The following is a 13,386-nucleotide window of genomic DNA, read 5'->3' as shown; positions in this document are numbered from 1 at the left end:
CCTTTCCGGGCTGGCCAGGTGCCGAGCGGCACACCAGCTCCCCACGCCTGCGGAGATGGAGCCCTTCCCCAAAGAAAGGGAGGCTCTCTGCCGTCTGTCCGTCCGGCACGCCTCTCACAGCCACACGTGGGGGACGGGGTCAGTCGAGCAGCCCTCTGTCACCACGCTATGGGCCGGCCAGCTCCTCTCTCCCCAGGCAGCCCCCTTTCCCCAGCCCATGCCCCCCCCCCCACAAGCACTGGGCTCAGCAGCTTCCATGTCTGTCCTCTTCTACCCCCCCTCCCCCGGAAATGGAATGGAATGTCCGGCTGGCTGCTGGGGGGGGGACGGGACGGGACACAACACAAAGGCCAGGCGGGCCAGAGATACCACTGGCAGTGGTCAGACAATGGGGGCTTTTGTGTCGGTCGCCCAGCGCCCAAACCTCGAGACAATGGCCAGCGACCGCTCCGGCTGACATCCAGAGACAGATGCGGCCCAGAAAGCAAAGTGAAAGGCCCAGCTGTTTCGCTGGGGGGGGGAGGAGGGGGGAGGAAAGAATGCAGGCTGCCGGAGGGAGGGGGAGGAGGGGGGGGAGCTCTGCCAGAGAGCTGGATCAGCAGCCCAAGGATGAATCAGGGTTCCTGGACGCTGCAGGAATGTTTTGCAAGTGAATGGCTGGGCTGTCTCTCTCTCTGTGTGTGTGTGTGGTGGGGAGAAACCCCCCTCCCTAAAGCTAGTCCCTGCCAGCAGGAGGCCTCGAATGGACCGAAATCTGCTGGGGAGGGGCTGGCTGACCCACCACAAGCCGGGCGGCCGGGGGAGGGGCGGGGGGGGCGCACAAACAGGAACTGTGACGGGAGCGCCCAGGGCAGAGCGCGGCGGCTTGTGGCAGCAGGTTCTGGGAGGTTCTTCAACGCCTGTCTTTGCATTTCTGGCCTCGAAAGGTTTCCACGGCAACCACGGGCCCGAGCGCCGTTCATCTCCTCTTTGTTATCTCGGCTGGACCAAGTGGGCTCCCTGAAACCCCCCCCTCCGGCAGGCAGAACAGCCCCCTCCTCTCTGCCCCTGGGCGGGCCAGGTCCGGGATACCTTCAGGGCCTGCTGCAGCAGAGAGACAGGGACAGATCTACTCTTGAGGGAGGCCTCGTCCAGCCCCACGTCTCCCAGGGTGCCTCCAGAGTGTTGGAGCCCTGGGGGGAGAGAACTTGGCCCCCACACCCCAAAGAGTGGCATGCCTGCTGGATGCCCTCCCACAGCCCCTCGGTACCCACTCACAGTGGAGAGAGAGCGGCACCCCTCGTGGGAACGATGCAGCCACCCGGACAGGGGTGGCCAGGGCAAGGGGGCAGCCCCCCCCCCAGGAAGCACCACAGAACAAGGAGGCCTGCTGCCAGGCTGCCTTCCACATCTGGTGCAGCATTTAGTGGGACGCGGCCCGAGGACGGGACTTTCCGTGGAGCTTTTGTGACTAAGAGTGCAGAGAGAGGAAGCAGCTGTGGCTGGAAGGGGCAGTGGGGAAGGGGGGGCTGGTTCTGTGAGCAAGTGACGCTGCTCGGAGGGGCCCAATCCAGGACAGAGGGCACGCATGAGGGGGCCCCAGATGGGTCCCTTTGCCCCACAGCACACTTCTGTTCCAACTCTTCCTCTGTGATCTGTGCACTGACCCCTGCCCCACCCGGCCACCACCACGGCTATCCCGAGTGGGGCCCTGTCTGCCCGTTCTTAGCCCACCAGAGCCATTCACGGCAGAGATGGACATCTCCCTGGGACGACAAGACCCCAGCAAGGGAAAACCTGTCCAGAGAGCAGGGCGGAGGGCAGAAGGATACACACACACACACACACACACCGGCCCCACACACTCCAGCTGCCTCTGCAGACAGGAAGCCCAGAGGGAGAAGCGCGGCTGGAAACTCTAGCTGCAAAGCAAAACTCTTCAAAGGAGGACAGGCCAGGGTCTTTTGGGGCATCCCCCAGCTAAGAGGCAGGCAGACCTGGGGGGTGGGGGTGGGGTGGGTTAATGCACAGGGGTCCACGGAGTGGGGAGAAGCAACGTTCAGCTAACACATCATTGGCTGCATTTCATCAGTGATCCTCAGCCCAAGTGGAAGGTCTCAGATATCCAGGCATCCCACAAGCACATGTGGGGGGGGGAGGGGGGCACCAGGAGCAGCAGGAGGGGCAGGGCAGGACCCCCCAAGGTCCGGCTCACTCTCCAGCCAGCTTTGGCTGGTCCTAAAGGAAAGGAGTGGCCACTCCCGGAGGTTTCTGTCCACCCAGCTGTGAGCAGTGGCTTCGGTGCCCCCCCCCCAACCCCAGGAGCGCTGGCGGAGCTCTGGCCAGGGGTTGTCATGTGGCTCTCAGCAGGAAGTCCAGGCTGGGGGAGCCCCGCCGCCAGGCCCAGCTGGGCAGGTAGGGGAGGGGGGAGCACGCAGCATCGCCCGCACCTCTGCTCGCTGACAGAACACGGGCCTACTCCGCAGGTTTGGCGGTCCAGGATATTCTAAAGATGGGGACCTTGTGCATGAAGCGCTGTGGACGCACCATGAGAACGCCGCACGTGCCCCCTCGCCCCCCCCCCCCGCCCAACATCAGGCAGAAACCAGCCTCGTGCTCCACAGGGAAAGGGCTGCGGGTTGTGATAGCCCAGACGACCACCAAGGTGGACTGTGCTGTCCTCTGGAGGATCTGGGATCCCAATGTGCAGGTCGCGTGGGAATCGATCCTCTAAAGGATCGCCGCCCCCCCCCCCTCCGCCGCCTGGGACGCGCAGGAATGCGAGGCCAGCGCGTGATAAGTCTCCGCCTGGACGGCTGCGAAAGTCCCGGGCGCCGGAGGAAGGGGGCCAGCCCCGACGGCCAGGAGAGGCCCGCGGGCACGCCCTGCCAGGAGCCACCGGGGCCGCGCCGCCTGAGCTTCCCTGGGCAGGGGCAGTGCGCCCGGCCGGGGAGGAGCGCGTGGGGCGCCCGAGGCGAAGCAGGGCCGGGCGGCGGGGAAGCTGAGGCGTCGCCCGGGAGGCGCCGTCGAGGGCTCGCCCGTCGGGGGGCTCCATCGCCCGCTGCGCCGGAGCTGGAGCCAGGGCGGCGGGGGCGCTCGGGAGAAGGCTGCCCCGGCGAGAGGCGAGCAAGAGCCGGGGGCGCCCGAGAGCATGTGCAGAGCGCCCGCAGCCGGCAGGCGCGGCGGGACTAGACGGGCGGTGGCCCCGGAGCCGCACGCAGACGCGCACTCACTTACCGGCGGGCGGGCGGGCGGGCGGCAGGAGGACCAGGCGAGGCTGGGCGGGGAGCGCGGCGGCCGCCTCGGCCAGCAGCAGCAGCAGCAGGAGGAGGAGGAGGAGGAGGAGGAGGAGGCTGGGCGGGCGGGCGGGTGGCGGCCAGGCAGGGCTCTCCGTCGGCCCGGCCCGGCCCACCCTGGGCGGCCGCCTCCTCCTCCTCCTCGTCCTCCGCCTCCGCGGCGAGTGATGTCAGCAGGGGCGGCGGCGGCGGCGAGGCGAGGCTCCCGCCTTCCCTCCTCCTCCTCCTCCTTCCGGGCCGGGCCGGGCCGGCGACTGGGGCGGCCGCTGGAGTGGCGGGGCGTGCTGGCTGGCACGTGACGCGCGGAGGCCCCGAGGGCGCCGGGGATGGAGCGCTGCAGCCCCCGCCTCTCCGGCACGCCCGGTCCCGCACCCTCCCTGTCTGGCGCTGGCGTGCCAAGGTGGACTGCCTCTGCACAGGCAGGCTCGACGCCCTCTCCCCAGCAGACATCCAGGAATGCCGGGCGCTCCTGGGGCGCTTCCCGACGGCAGCTTCTGTCAGAGCCACGCCCGGCCTGTGGCCAGCGCAAAAGCCCAGGATTGGGCCCCAAAGTCATGCCAGCGCGCTGTTCTCTCCCCTCCCCCCTGCCCATCAAGCCCCCCCACTTCACCCCAGTGCCAGGCAGGGTGACCCCTGCTGTTTTTCTTTGCCCTCCGTTCGAGGGGGGGGGGGTCCTTGGGGCCTGGCACAGTTGGCTCTTTTACCCATCCGCTAATAAACCTGCCCGTTTCCTGTGGTCATCTTTGGAGAACTTCTTTGGGTGCCGTCACCAGCTCCTGAGATCGGGCGTGGGAACTCCCAACAGGGCCTCCTTGGTGCTGGCACCAAAGCTTTGGAACTCCCCCTAACCCCCCCCCCCCCCCGGAGGTTCATAGAACCATAGAGTGGGAAGGCACACATAAAGGCCATCTGGTCCAGCCCTCTGCTCAATGCAGGATGATGCTCCAGGCTGATCCTGCATTGAACAGGGGGCTTGACCAGATGCCCTCTATGAGTCTCTTCCATCCCCTTTGCTCCTGGAAGGCTGCCAGAGATGAGGAACTGCCAGAGATGAGGGACGCAGGTTCAAAAGGAGTAGGCCAGGCAGCTGATTCCCTTGCTGCTGCACAACTCTGATGGCAGTTTCATCCCTAATATCCAATCCGAACTTTCCTGTCTGTCATTTATACCCATTATTGCAAGTCCCTAAACTCTGCTGCCAACAGAAATAAAGAGATGGAAGGGACCTCCGAGATCATCCACTCCAGCCCTCGGCACAATGTAGGGAAAACACAACGATCACACACACCCACACACACCCCCAATGACCCCTGCTCTGTGCCCAAAGGAGGGCGAAAAGCCTCCAGGATCCCTGGGCCAATCCGGCCTGAAGGAAAATTAGCGACAGGCGTCCCACGGGCGTGTAAGGAAGCCCCCCCCCCAACCCCAGAGCCCAGTGCTGACTCCTCCCTTCCTGCCTTGGCTCTCATGATCTGCCCAAGGGCACCAAATCAGGTGCCCCCCCCAGCCTCTGCTTCAAAACCTCCAAAGACGGAGAGCCCCCCACCTCCCCAGGAAGCCCCTTCCTCTGAGGAACGGGCTCGGACTGTGAGGAAAGTTCTTCCTAGAAACCCCTTTGATGTAGTGGCCACCTGTTGGTTCCGGCCAGACCTCCTGGGGCCACAGACAAGACCTCCCTCTGGCTCTCCTGTCGCCTCCTGTGGCCACCTTCCTTCCGTGGGCGAAGACTTCCTCGTTTTTCGTGCCCCATTTCCTGCCCAGAGCTTTATTTGTGGTTTGTGTGTTCTTTGGGTGTTTGTCATTGTTTTAATGTTGTTTGTGTGTTGGATTTGAGGGAAGCTTTTTTGGAAAGGCGTTCTCGTGATGCGAGTCTCTCGCCTGTGGCCAGCCTTGGTGGTCCTGGCCCGAGCAGAAGGGTGTGTGTGTGGGGGGGGAGTTGTCTCCCCGTTTCTCCTGCTGGCTGGCAGGGCCCAGGGGCGGAGGAGGAAGAGGCCGGGAGGGTCCCCGGGCAGCCCTTCGCAGGGGGAGCCACTCGAGTCTCTCTGCTGACCGGGGCCAAAACCAGCCTTGGCAGGAAGGACAGTCGGCTGCTGTTTCTCTCTTTCGCTTTTAGCCGGGCACAAAGATGGGAAGCCGTGTGAGAAGTCCCTTTCGGTCTCTGGCCAGTGGCCGGGTGGGCATGGGGCTGCCTCTGACCACCGGGGGGGGGGGGCTTCTTAGGGGTGCTGCTTGCAGGCCCGTTCAGAAAGGTCGGTGTTCAGGTGTCCCCCTCTCCCTGGGGGGGGGGGCTGCTGTGAGAGGGACGCAGGTTCAAAAGGGAAGTGCCCCCCCACTCCCTCTGCCTGTTCCTGGCCCTCTGCCAGACTCTAATCTCTGCGCCTGCCTGACATCAGCTCAACGTTTGGGGAGAAGTTTGGGGAGCAGGAGCTGGTTGATCGTCCAGCTGGCCCGATGGGAGACCCCCCCCCCCCCAGGAAGCCGAGGCGAGCCACGGCCAACCACCTCTGGCCATCTCTTGCCCTGGAAACCGTGTGTGTGTGTGTGTGTGTGTCTCCATGAATCAGCCGTGAGGGGATGGGAACCCACCTGACTCGGGGCTTTGGCTGAAGGCGCCTGGGAGGGGGGGGGCAGACCCACTCAACGGCTCCTGCCCCTGGGTGCCACCTGGCCTGCCCCCTCCACCTCCCTGGGGCCTGGGGGCCAGGTGCCCACTGCTGAGGCTTCTTGCTGGCACCTTTGGCACTCTGGCCCAGCGCCCTCCCTGCAGGACTGACTCCTCCTCCTCTCCTACAGGTGTGAGTGAGCAGAGTTGGGGTGGGGCTTACCTGCTGCCCGCAGAACCGGCTCTCAGCCTCCAGCCTCCGGGCTCCCCGATCTGGCCCTACCGGGAATGTGGCAGGAAATCCGTTTTTGTCTGCGCGGAGCCTGCGAAAGAATGAAAGGAGGAACTTGTGGAGTGGGAGCAAACTCTGGTTCTCGCCACACACGCCACACACACACACATGCACACGCACTCACACACACAAACACAGTCACACACACCCCTCCCCGTGTGGCTGCAGATGAGATCAGTGCTTATTTTGGAAAAAGAGAAGGAGGGACGGGGGCGGGGGTGGGGGCTGAGTTTACTCAGCGCCTTCTGCTTCTCCCTCCTCCAGCTGCAGGTGAGAGACCTGGGGGGGGGGGGCGGGTAGGAGTAGAGCTAAACTCGAACCCGCACAAGAAGTCAGCGAGGGACTGTGGAGCGGCACAGAGTTCGGGTTCAGCCCTGGTTGTGCTAAAAAGTAGCTCTCTCTCTGTGTGTGTGTGTGTGTGTGTGTGTGTGTGATTCTCTGAAGAGCAGGCACAAGACTCTGCAACACTCTTGGGCCACCTGTTCTCCTGCTGGCCCCTGGAGATGTTGGCATCCTGCCTTCCTCTGTGGTGGCTGTTTTGTGCGGCGCTTCCCCTTGGGAAGAGGAACCTGTTCTCTAGGCCACAGACCTCTGCCTTGCTTGCAGAGTAGGCCGGGGAAGGGGGGGGCAGGACGCAGGTTACTTCCCTGCCTCAAAAGCAATGGGGGGGGGCCCTGATCCGTGGCTTTTACACACCGGGAAGGGGCTGTGCAAAGACTCCGTTTCCAAGGAGCCCTTTCCCTCATTGCCTCTTCTGTTTCTGCACATAATGCTAAATTGTTTCTAAAAAAACTAGAATGAGAAGCAAAGATGGGAATAAATTCCATTTGGAGAAGAAGAGGGGAGTTGGTTTTCATGCCCGGCTTTTCTCTAACTTGGGAAGTCTCAGAGCGGCCGTTCTTTGAAAGTGGCTGAGCTTTCAAGAGAAGGCAACGGCTGGCGTTTCTTCTGGGCGTCCACAAGGGTTGGGGGTTTGTGTTTTCCAAACGACAGTCCCTCTATCTAGCATGCGATGCGGGAAGCTGCTTTCAAAACAGGACTCTGCTGTTTTACTCCCCCAAATAGTCAAAAGCTGACGGGGCCTTTTGGGTCGCGGCCTCAGGATCCAACTAGACATGCTCAGAATTTTGTGCTCCACCCAGTGGTGGGATCCAAAAATTTTAGTAACAGGTTCCCATGGGGGTGGGATTCAAACTGTGGCGTAGCGCCAATGGGGCTGGGCGGGGCACGACGGGGGCGTGGCCGGGCATTCCTGGGCGGGGCTGTGGCAAGGACGCAGCCGCTGGGCCGGTCCTTGGGCGGGGAACGAATGCACGCAGGCGCAGGCTGCCACACACGCCGGTGCACCTCCTGCTGGACTGCTTCAAGTTCTGCGCGCCACTGCTGAGAGGAGGGGCGTCATTAAGGCAAAAATCAGGTGGCAAAATCACCCATTAGTCACCCCCTCTCGGCACACACAAATAATGAGTAACCTCCTCTCGGGAACCTGTGAGAACCTGCTGGATCCCACCTCTAGTTTGGACCCAAGCAGTGATGGCACAGAAAACCCAAGATGTGTACCTTGCTTGTGAGAACCTGCTGGATCCCACCTCTGGTTCCACCCCCCCTCCCCCCACCCCGGCAATGTTTACAAACGTAACCTCTGGCTACATGGGGGCCCAGTTTGATTTGAGACCCTGACACACACACACCCCCCGCAGCCCAGCCCCAGTTCTGGTCACAGCAAGGCTGAGGATGTGATTTTATGAACTCTGCTGCCAGCCTCCATCCCGGCCCAAGAGGCCCTTCTGCCTCCGCCCCCTGCGCCCAGGCTCCTGCTGCCCCTCCTCCCTCGCTGCCCCATAGCCAAGCGCCAGGGGCAAGGACACACACAGAGTGGGGGACGGGCCAGGGAAGGGGGAGACCCACTCCACCAACCAGCCTCCCTGGCTGAGAGCCGCACACTAGCTGGAAAAGAGCCACATGTGGCTCTTGAGCTGCCGCTGGGCCACCCCCTGCTGTGCCCCCGATCCTTCTGGTGGCTCTCTTCTGCCCCTGCGCGAGTACTGTGCTCTCATAGGTCTCCAGGCCCCTCGCCGTCTTCGTTGCCCTCTTCTGGACATGTTCCAGCTTGCCAACATCCTTCTTAAGCCAGCGTGGTGTAGTGGTTAAGAGCAGGTACACTCTAATTTGGAGAACCGGGTTTGATTCCCCGCTCTGCCGCTTGAGCTGTGGAGGCTTATCTGGGGAATTCAGATTAGCCTGTGCACTCCCACACACGCCAGCTGGGCTAGTCACAGTTCTTCAGAGCTCTCTCAGCCGCACCCACCTCACAGGGTGTTTGTTGGGGGGGCGGGAAGGGAAAGGAGATTGTCAGCCTCTTTGAGTCTCCTTACAGGTGAGAAGGGGGGGGGTATCCATCCAACTCCTCTTCCTCTTAAACTGCCGTGCCCAAAACTGAACCTGCCACTCCCAGTGAGCTCCAACCAGAGGAGAGTAAAGCAATTCCATCACTTTGGACGACAGACTTCTCTTCAAACAGCACCAAATCGCACTTGCCTTTTTAGGTATCACGTTGCGCTGGTGACTCATGTTCAGAGGATGTTCTGCTAAGACCCCGAGATCCTTTTCACACGTACTTCTGCCAAGACAAATCTCCCCCAGCCTATAATTAGGCGTTTGATTTTTCCGACCAAAATGCAGAACTTCACCTTCGTCTTGGCTGGAATTCATTGCTTTAGTTGCCGTCCGTTTTCCCAGCCCGTCGAGAGCAACCTGTGTCCACGTTCGGTCTCCTACTCTATTTGCCCCCCCCCCCCCGCATTTAGTATCATCTAGATTTGCCGTCCCCCTCTCTGGGAGGGTTTTATTGATAGTTTTAATGCTGGACGCCAAGTGGTTTATGTGGAGCGCTGTAATTTTATGCTTTAATGATGTTATTTATATTTATATTAATTATTTGCTGTTATTACAGTTTATGTAATATTATTTTGTTGTTCACCGCCCAGAGCCCTCAGGGGATGGGGCGGTATATAAATATGATAATAAATAAATAAATAATCTCCAGATTTAACAAGAGTCCCCTCTATTTTTCACCCAAAGACGTCGCACAACGCCATGGCCCCGGACAGATGTCTGAAGGACTCCGCTTGTCACAACCAGCGTGGCGTCGTTGTTAAGTGCAGGTGGATTATAATCTGGAGGACCAAGTTCGATTCCCCACTCCTCCACCTGAGCGGCAGAGGCTTATCTGGTGAACCAGATGTGTCTCCGCGCTCCTCCATTCCTGCTGGGAGACCTTGGGCCAGTCACAGTTCTCTCAGAACTCTCTCAGCTCCACCTGCTTCACAAGTTGTGCGTTGTAGGGAGAGGAAGGGAAAGGAGGTTGTCAGCCCCTTTGAGTCTCCTTACAGGAGGAAAAGGGGAGGGGGTGTAAATCCAAACTTCTCTTCCTCCTCCTCTCCAAGAAGAAGAGACTGATCCATCGCTGCTCAGGGAGCCAGCTGGCTTCAATTCCTTGCCTGTTCAGGAGGCATCGCCTCCCCAGGGAGAGCTGGCCGGGGGGGGGGGGGGTGTCACCGGGGAAGGCGCTGCCCACCTGTGGTTGTTCCTCGGGATCCGAGGGACGTTCTGGGGCAGGACTGGGGTGGAGGACCTCTGCCGCACCTGCCTCCCTCCCTCCCCAGGCGCTACTTTGAGACACTTCTTCTGGGGCCTCCAGTGATCTCAGCTGATGGGCCTGAATCTGTTGGCCTTGCCTGGCGGGGGACTGATCAAGAAGCAGCGATGCAGAGCTCTGCCGGGGCCTCCCGCCTGCTTTCTGTGGCCCCCCCGGAAGCTGCTTGGTGGGGGCACCTGGCTTTGGGGCTCCTCGGGTCCCCCTGTGATGGGCCATGCGCTGCCCCATTGGCGCACGGGAGGGGAAGAACGGCCTCGGTTCTGCTGTGGTGTATCAGCTGGGGGGCAGCACGAGCCGAAGGGTTTTTTTCCTGCTGAAAGGCCCTTGCTTTCTTGCCACGAGGAGTCAGCGTGACCCCCACTCAAGCAACACAAGAGCAGCCCAAAACCTGTGGGACTCCCTATACGGGTGGGGGGGGGGGGGTTGGGCATTGGAAGTGAAGACCTTTTGGGTTGCTGGGTGACCCAACTGGGTCAGCGCTACGGCCCACTGGGCCCAACACCTTTTGCTTCATTCATCTCAGCCAGACTTTCCGTGGGCGCCAACCTGCTGCCCCCTCCCATATCTTCTCTGTTGCCCCCCCCCCGGTCCCCTTGTGGAGTGGTCTACCTGAGGAAGCCCTTCAGGAAATGACTCAACGAATCAAGAAGGCTTTGTATTGTCGAAGACTTTCACGGCCGGAATCACTGGGGTGCTGTGGGGTTTCCGGGCTGTCTGGCCGTGTTCTAGCAGCATTCTCTCCTGACGTTTCGCCTGCATCTTTGGCTGGCATCTTCAGAGGATCCTCTGGAGATTATGATCCTCTGAAGATGCCAGCCACAGATGCAGGTGAAACGTCAGGAGAGAATGCTGCTAGAACACGGCCAGACAGCCCGGAAACCACACAGCACCCAAGAAGGCTTTTTCTGCACAGGTAACAGGGTTGGACTCTGCAAAATGAGGAACGAGGCTGCTCCGATAAATAATTATAAATGACTCTGGTCTACACCAGGGGTGACCAACGCTGACCCTCCAGATGTCCATGGACTACAATTCCCATCAGCCCCTGGTCTACACCATGGCATAAATAGGATCCCATGTCATGATTTTTGCACCACTGAATGTGTCTTGTTAAGATTTATTAGGGTGTTGTGGGTTTTCCGGGTTGTATGGTTGTGTTCCAGTAGTATTTTCTCCTGACATTTCACCTGCATCTGTCGCACCAGACAGTACTGGAACACGGCCATACAACCCAGGAAACCCCAAACGCCTTAGTGATTCCGGCCGTGAAAGTCTTCGACAATACATTCGGATTGATTGTTAGGATTTCAGAAGTGCCTGCTTCGTTCAGTCAAGCGAGAGTTACCTGCTGAAGCCACCTGCCGACCATCACAAGAACTTCTGGAAAGTTCTCCCTCCTTTCTTCTTCCATCAAAAGAGGAGAGGGAGACATGCAGGCACAGATAAGACCGCACGGGTACCTGGACTGAGCACATGCAGAGATTTGCCGTTTGCTGTTTCTATGTTTGGTGTAACTTCATTAGTTACCTAGTAAAGCTCTACAAAACTGCTCACTCACATCTCTGCCCTAGGATTTGCCCTGCAGAACAACCCTCATTGCAGTACAACACAACTTATGCTGCGCTTGATGTCTGCCTTTCATGATATCTGGCAGGTTAAGAGCTCGTGTATCTAATCTGGAAGAACCGGGTTTGATTCCCCGCTCTGCCACCTGAGCTGTGGAGGCTTATCTGGGGCATTCAGATTAGCCTGAGCACTCCCACACACGCCAGCTGGGTGACCTTGGGCTAGTCACAGCTTCTCAGAGCTCTCTCAGCCCCACCCACCTCACAGGGTGTTTGTTGTGAGCGGGGAAGGGCAAGGAGATTGTCAGCCCCTTTGAGTCTCCTGCAGGAGAGAAAGGGGGATATAAATCCAAACTCCTCCTCCTCCTCCTCCTCCTCCTCCTCCTCCTCTTCTTCTTCTTCTTCTTCTTCTTCTTCTTCTTCTTCTCTTTTCTTCTTCTTCTTCTTCTTCTTCTTCTTCTTCTTCTTCTTCTTCTTCTTCTTCTTCTTCTTCTTCTTCTTCTTCTTCTTCTTCTTCTTCTTCTTCTTCTTCTTCTTCTTCTTCTTCTTCTTCCACAAGTCTGCAAACTCACCCTTCTGCACTGCTGACTGGATGTTACTGTGTTCAGTTCTGGTCGCCACATCTCAAAAAGGATATTGAGGAGATAGAAAAAGTGCAGAGAAGGGCAACGAGGATGATTGAGGGACTGGAGCACCTTCCCTATGAGGAGGAGAGGCTTGCAGCCGCTTTGGGACTCTTTAGTTTGGAGAGGAGGCGGACTGAGGGGATATGGCGGAGTTGAAGTCTATAAAAATTATGCCTGGGGTAGAAAATGTTGACAGAGAAATTTTTTCTCTCCTTCCTCCACAATACTAGAACCAGGGGGCATTCATTGAAAATGCTGGGGGGAAGAATTAGGACTTTCAATTAAAAAGGAAACACTTCTTCACGCAACGTGCGTGATTGGTGTTTGGAATATGCTGCCACAGGAGGTGGTGATGGCCACAAACCTGGATAGCTTTAAAAAGGGCTTGGACAGATTTATGGAGGAGAAGTCGATTTATGGCTTCCAATCTTGATCCTCCTTGATCTGAGATTGCAAATGCCTTAGCAGACCAGGTGCTCGGGAGCAGCAGCAGCAGCCACAGAAGGCCATTGCTTTCACCTCCTGCCTGTGAGCTCCCAAAGGCACCTGGTGGGCCACTGCGAGTAGCAGAGAGCTGGACTAGATGGACTCTGGTCTGATCCAGCAGGCTTGTTCTTATGTTCTTATGATGTCCCAAGACCCCCGCCCTGTGAGCTGAGGGGGACCACAAGAGACGAGAACCAGTGAACGGGCAGCGGCTCACCTCGGCTCGGCCTGGTCCATCCAGCGCCCTCTGCTGCTGGGTGCCAAAGAGCTTTTCACAAGACCTGCTATCGATCCCCTGGGAAGGCTTCTTTTAATGCCCCACTCCCAGGGGCGTACCTGCCAGAGGGACATGTGGGGGTTATATGTCCCCGGGTGCCACTCATTCAATCATGTGGGAGGGGGCGCAAAATCACGCCCCCCCACGTGATCAAGCCATGGCCAAGGGCCGGGAACCTGCACATGTCCCTCTGGTAGGTACGGACACGGCAAGCCCCTCGAACGAGGCAGGTGGAGCCTCCGATAGAGGTGGGGGAGGGGGGCTTCTGGGAGGCCGTAAATGGGGCCAGGAGGGGGGAGGGGGCGTGTGGGGTGGACGCAAAAACAAGGACTTGCCCCTGGTGCCAGCTTATGCAGATACGTCTCTGCCCACTCCAATAAAATCTTCCTCTGGCCGTGGGTTCACGGGGGGGGGGGGGGGCTTTGCCCTGTGCGTTGTCCATTTCTTTGGGTGACCCCAGGGCCCCTCCATCAGCTCCTTGTGAGAAAGGGGGGAGAGCTGAGTGAAGAGGGGTTGCTGCTGAGGCCCCCCCCCCGCCCCCCACCTCAGCCACAGAACCAGACCACCTCCCAGCCGCCAACCCTGAGCAAGGGAAGGGGGCCCCT

General features: G+C 59.6%; 1 protein-coding gene across 1 annotated transcript; it reads right to left on the bottom strand.

Moving 5' to 3' along the window:
* Positions 1–2,709: 2,709 nt before the first annotated feature.
* On the bottom strand, positions 2,710–5,025 carry LOC125426581 (formin-like protein 5). Its single transcript, XM_048485033.1, has 3 exons — positions 4,907–5,025; positions 3,392–3,789; positions 2,710–3,167 (listed from the first exon to the last, which is right to left on the bottom strand). Exons 1-3 carry the CDS (start codon positions 5,023–5,025, stop codon positions 2,710–2,712), a joined length of 975 nt encoding a protein of 324 aa, XP_048340990.1.
* Positions 5,026–13,386: the final 8,361 nt, after the last annotated feature.

Source organism: Sphaerodactylus townsendi, linkage group LG01 (assembly GCF_021028975.2).
Source record: "Sphaerodactylus townsendi isolate TG3544 linkage group LG01, MPM_Stown_v2.3, whole genome shotgun sequence".
In the NCBI taxonomy this organism is placed as follows: Eukaryota; Metazoa; Chordata; class Lepidosauria; order Squamata; family Sphaerodactylidae; genus Sphaerodactylus; species Sphaerodactylus townsendi.
The sequence above is the reverse complement of the archived record's forward strand: the minus strand, read 5'-3'. Positions and strand labels throughout refer to the sequence as shown.

Bases quoted from the DNA above. Each gene is read 5' to 3' on its own strand.
- LOC125426581 (XM_048485033.1), bottom strand. From the start codon at position 5,025: ATGGGGCACGAAAAACGAGGAAGTCTTCGCCCACGGAAGGAAGGTGGC. The intron at 3,790-4,906 runs GTGGCCACTACA...CGCTGGCCACAG, and splicing joins GGTCTGGCCGGAACCAACAG to GCCGGGCGTGGCTCTGACAG. The intron at 3,168-3,391 runs GTGGGCCGGGCC...CCGCCCGTCTAG, and splicing joins GGAGGAGGCGGCCGCCCAGG to TCCCGCCGCGCCTGCCGGCT.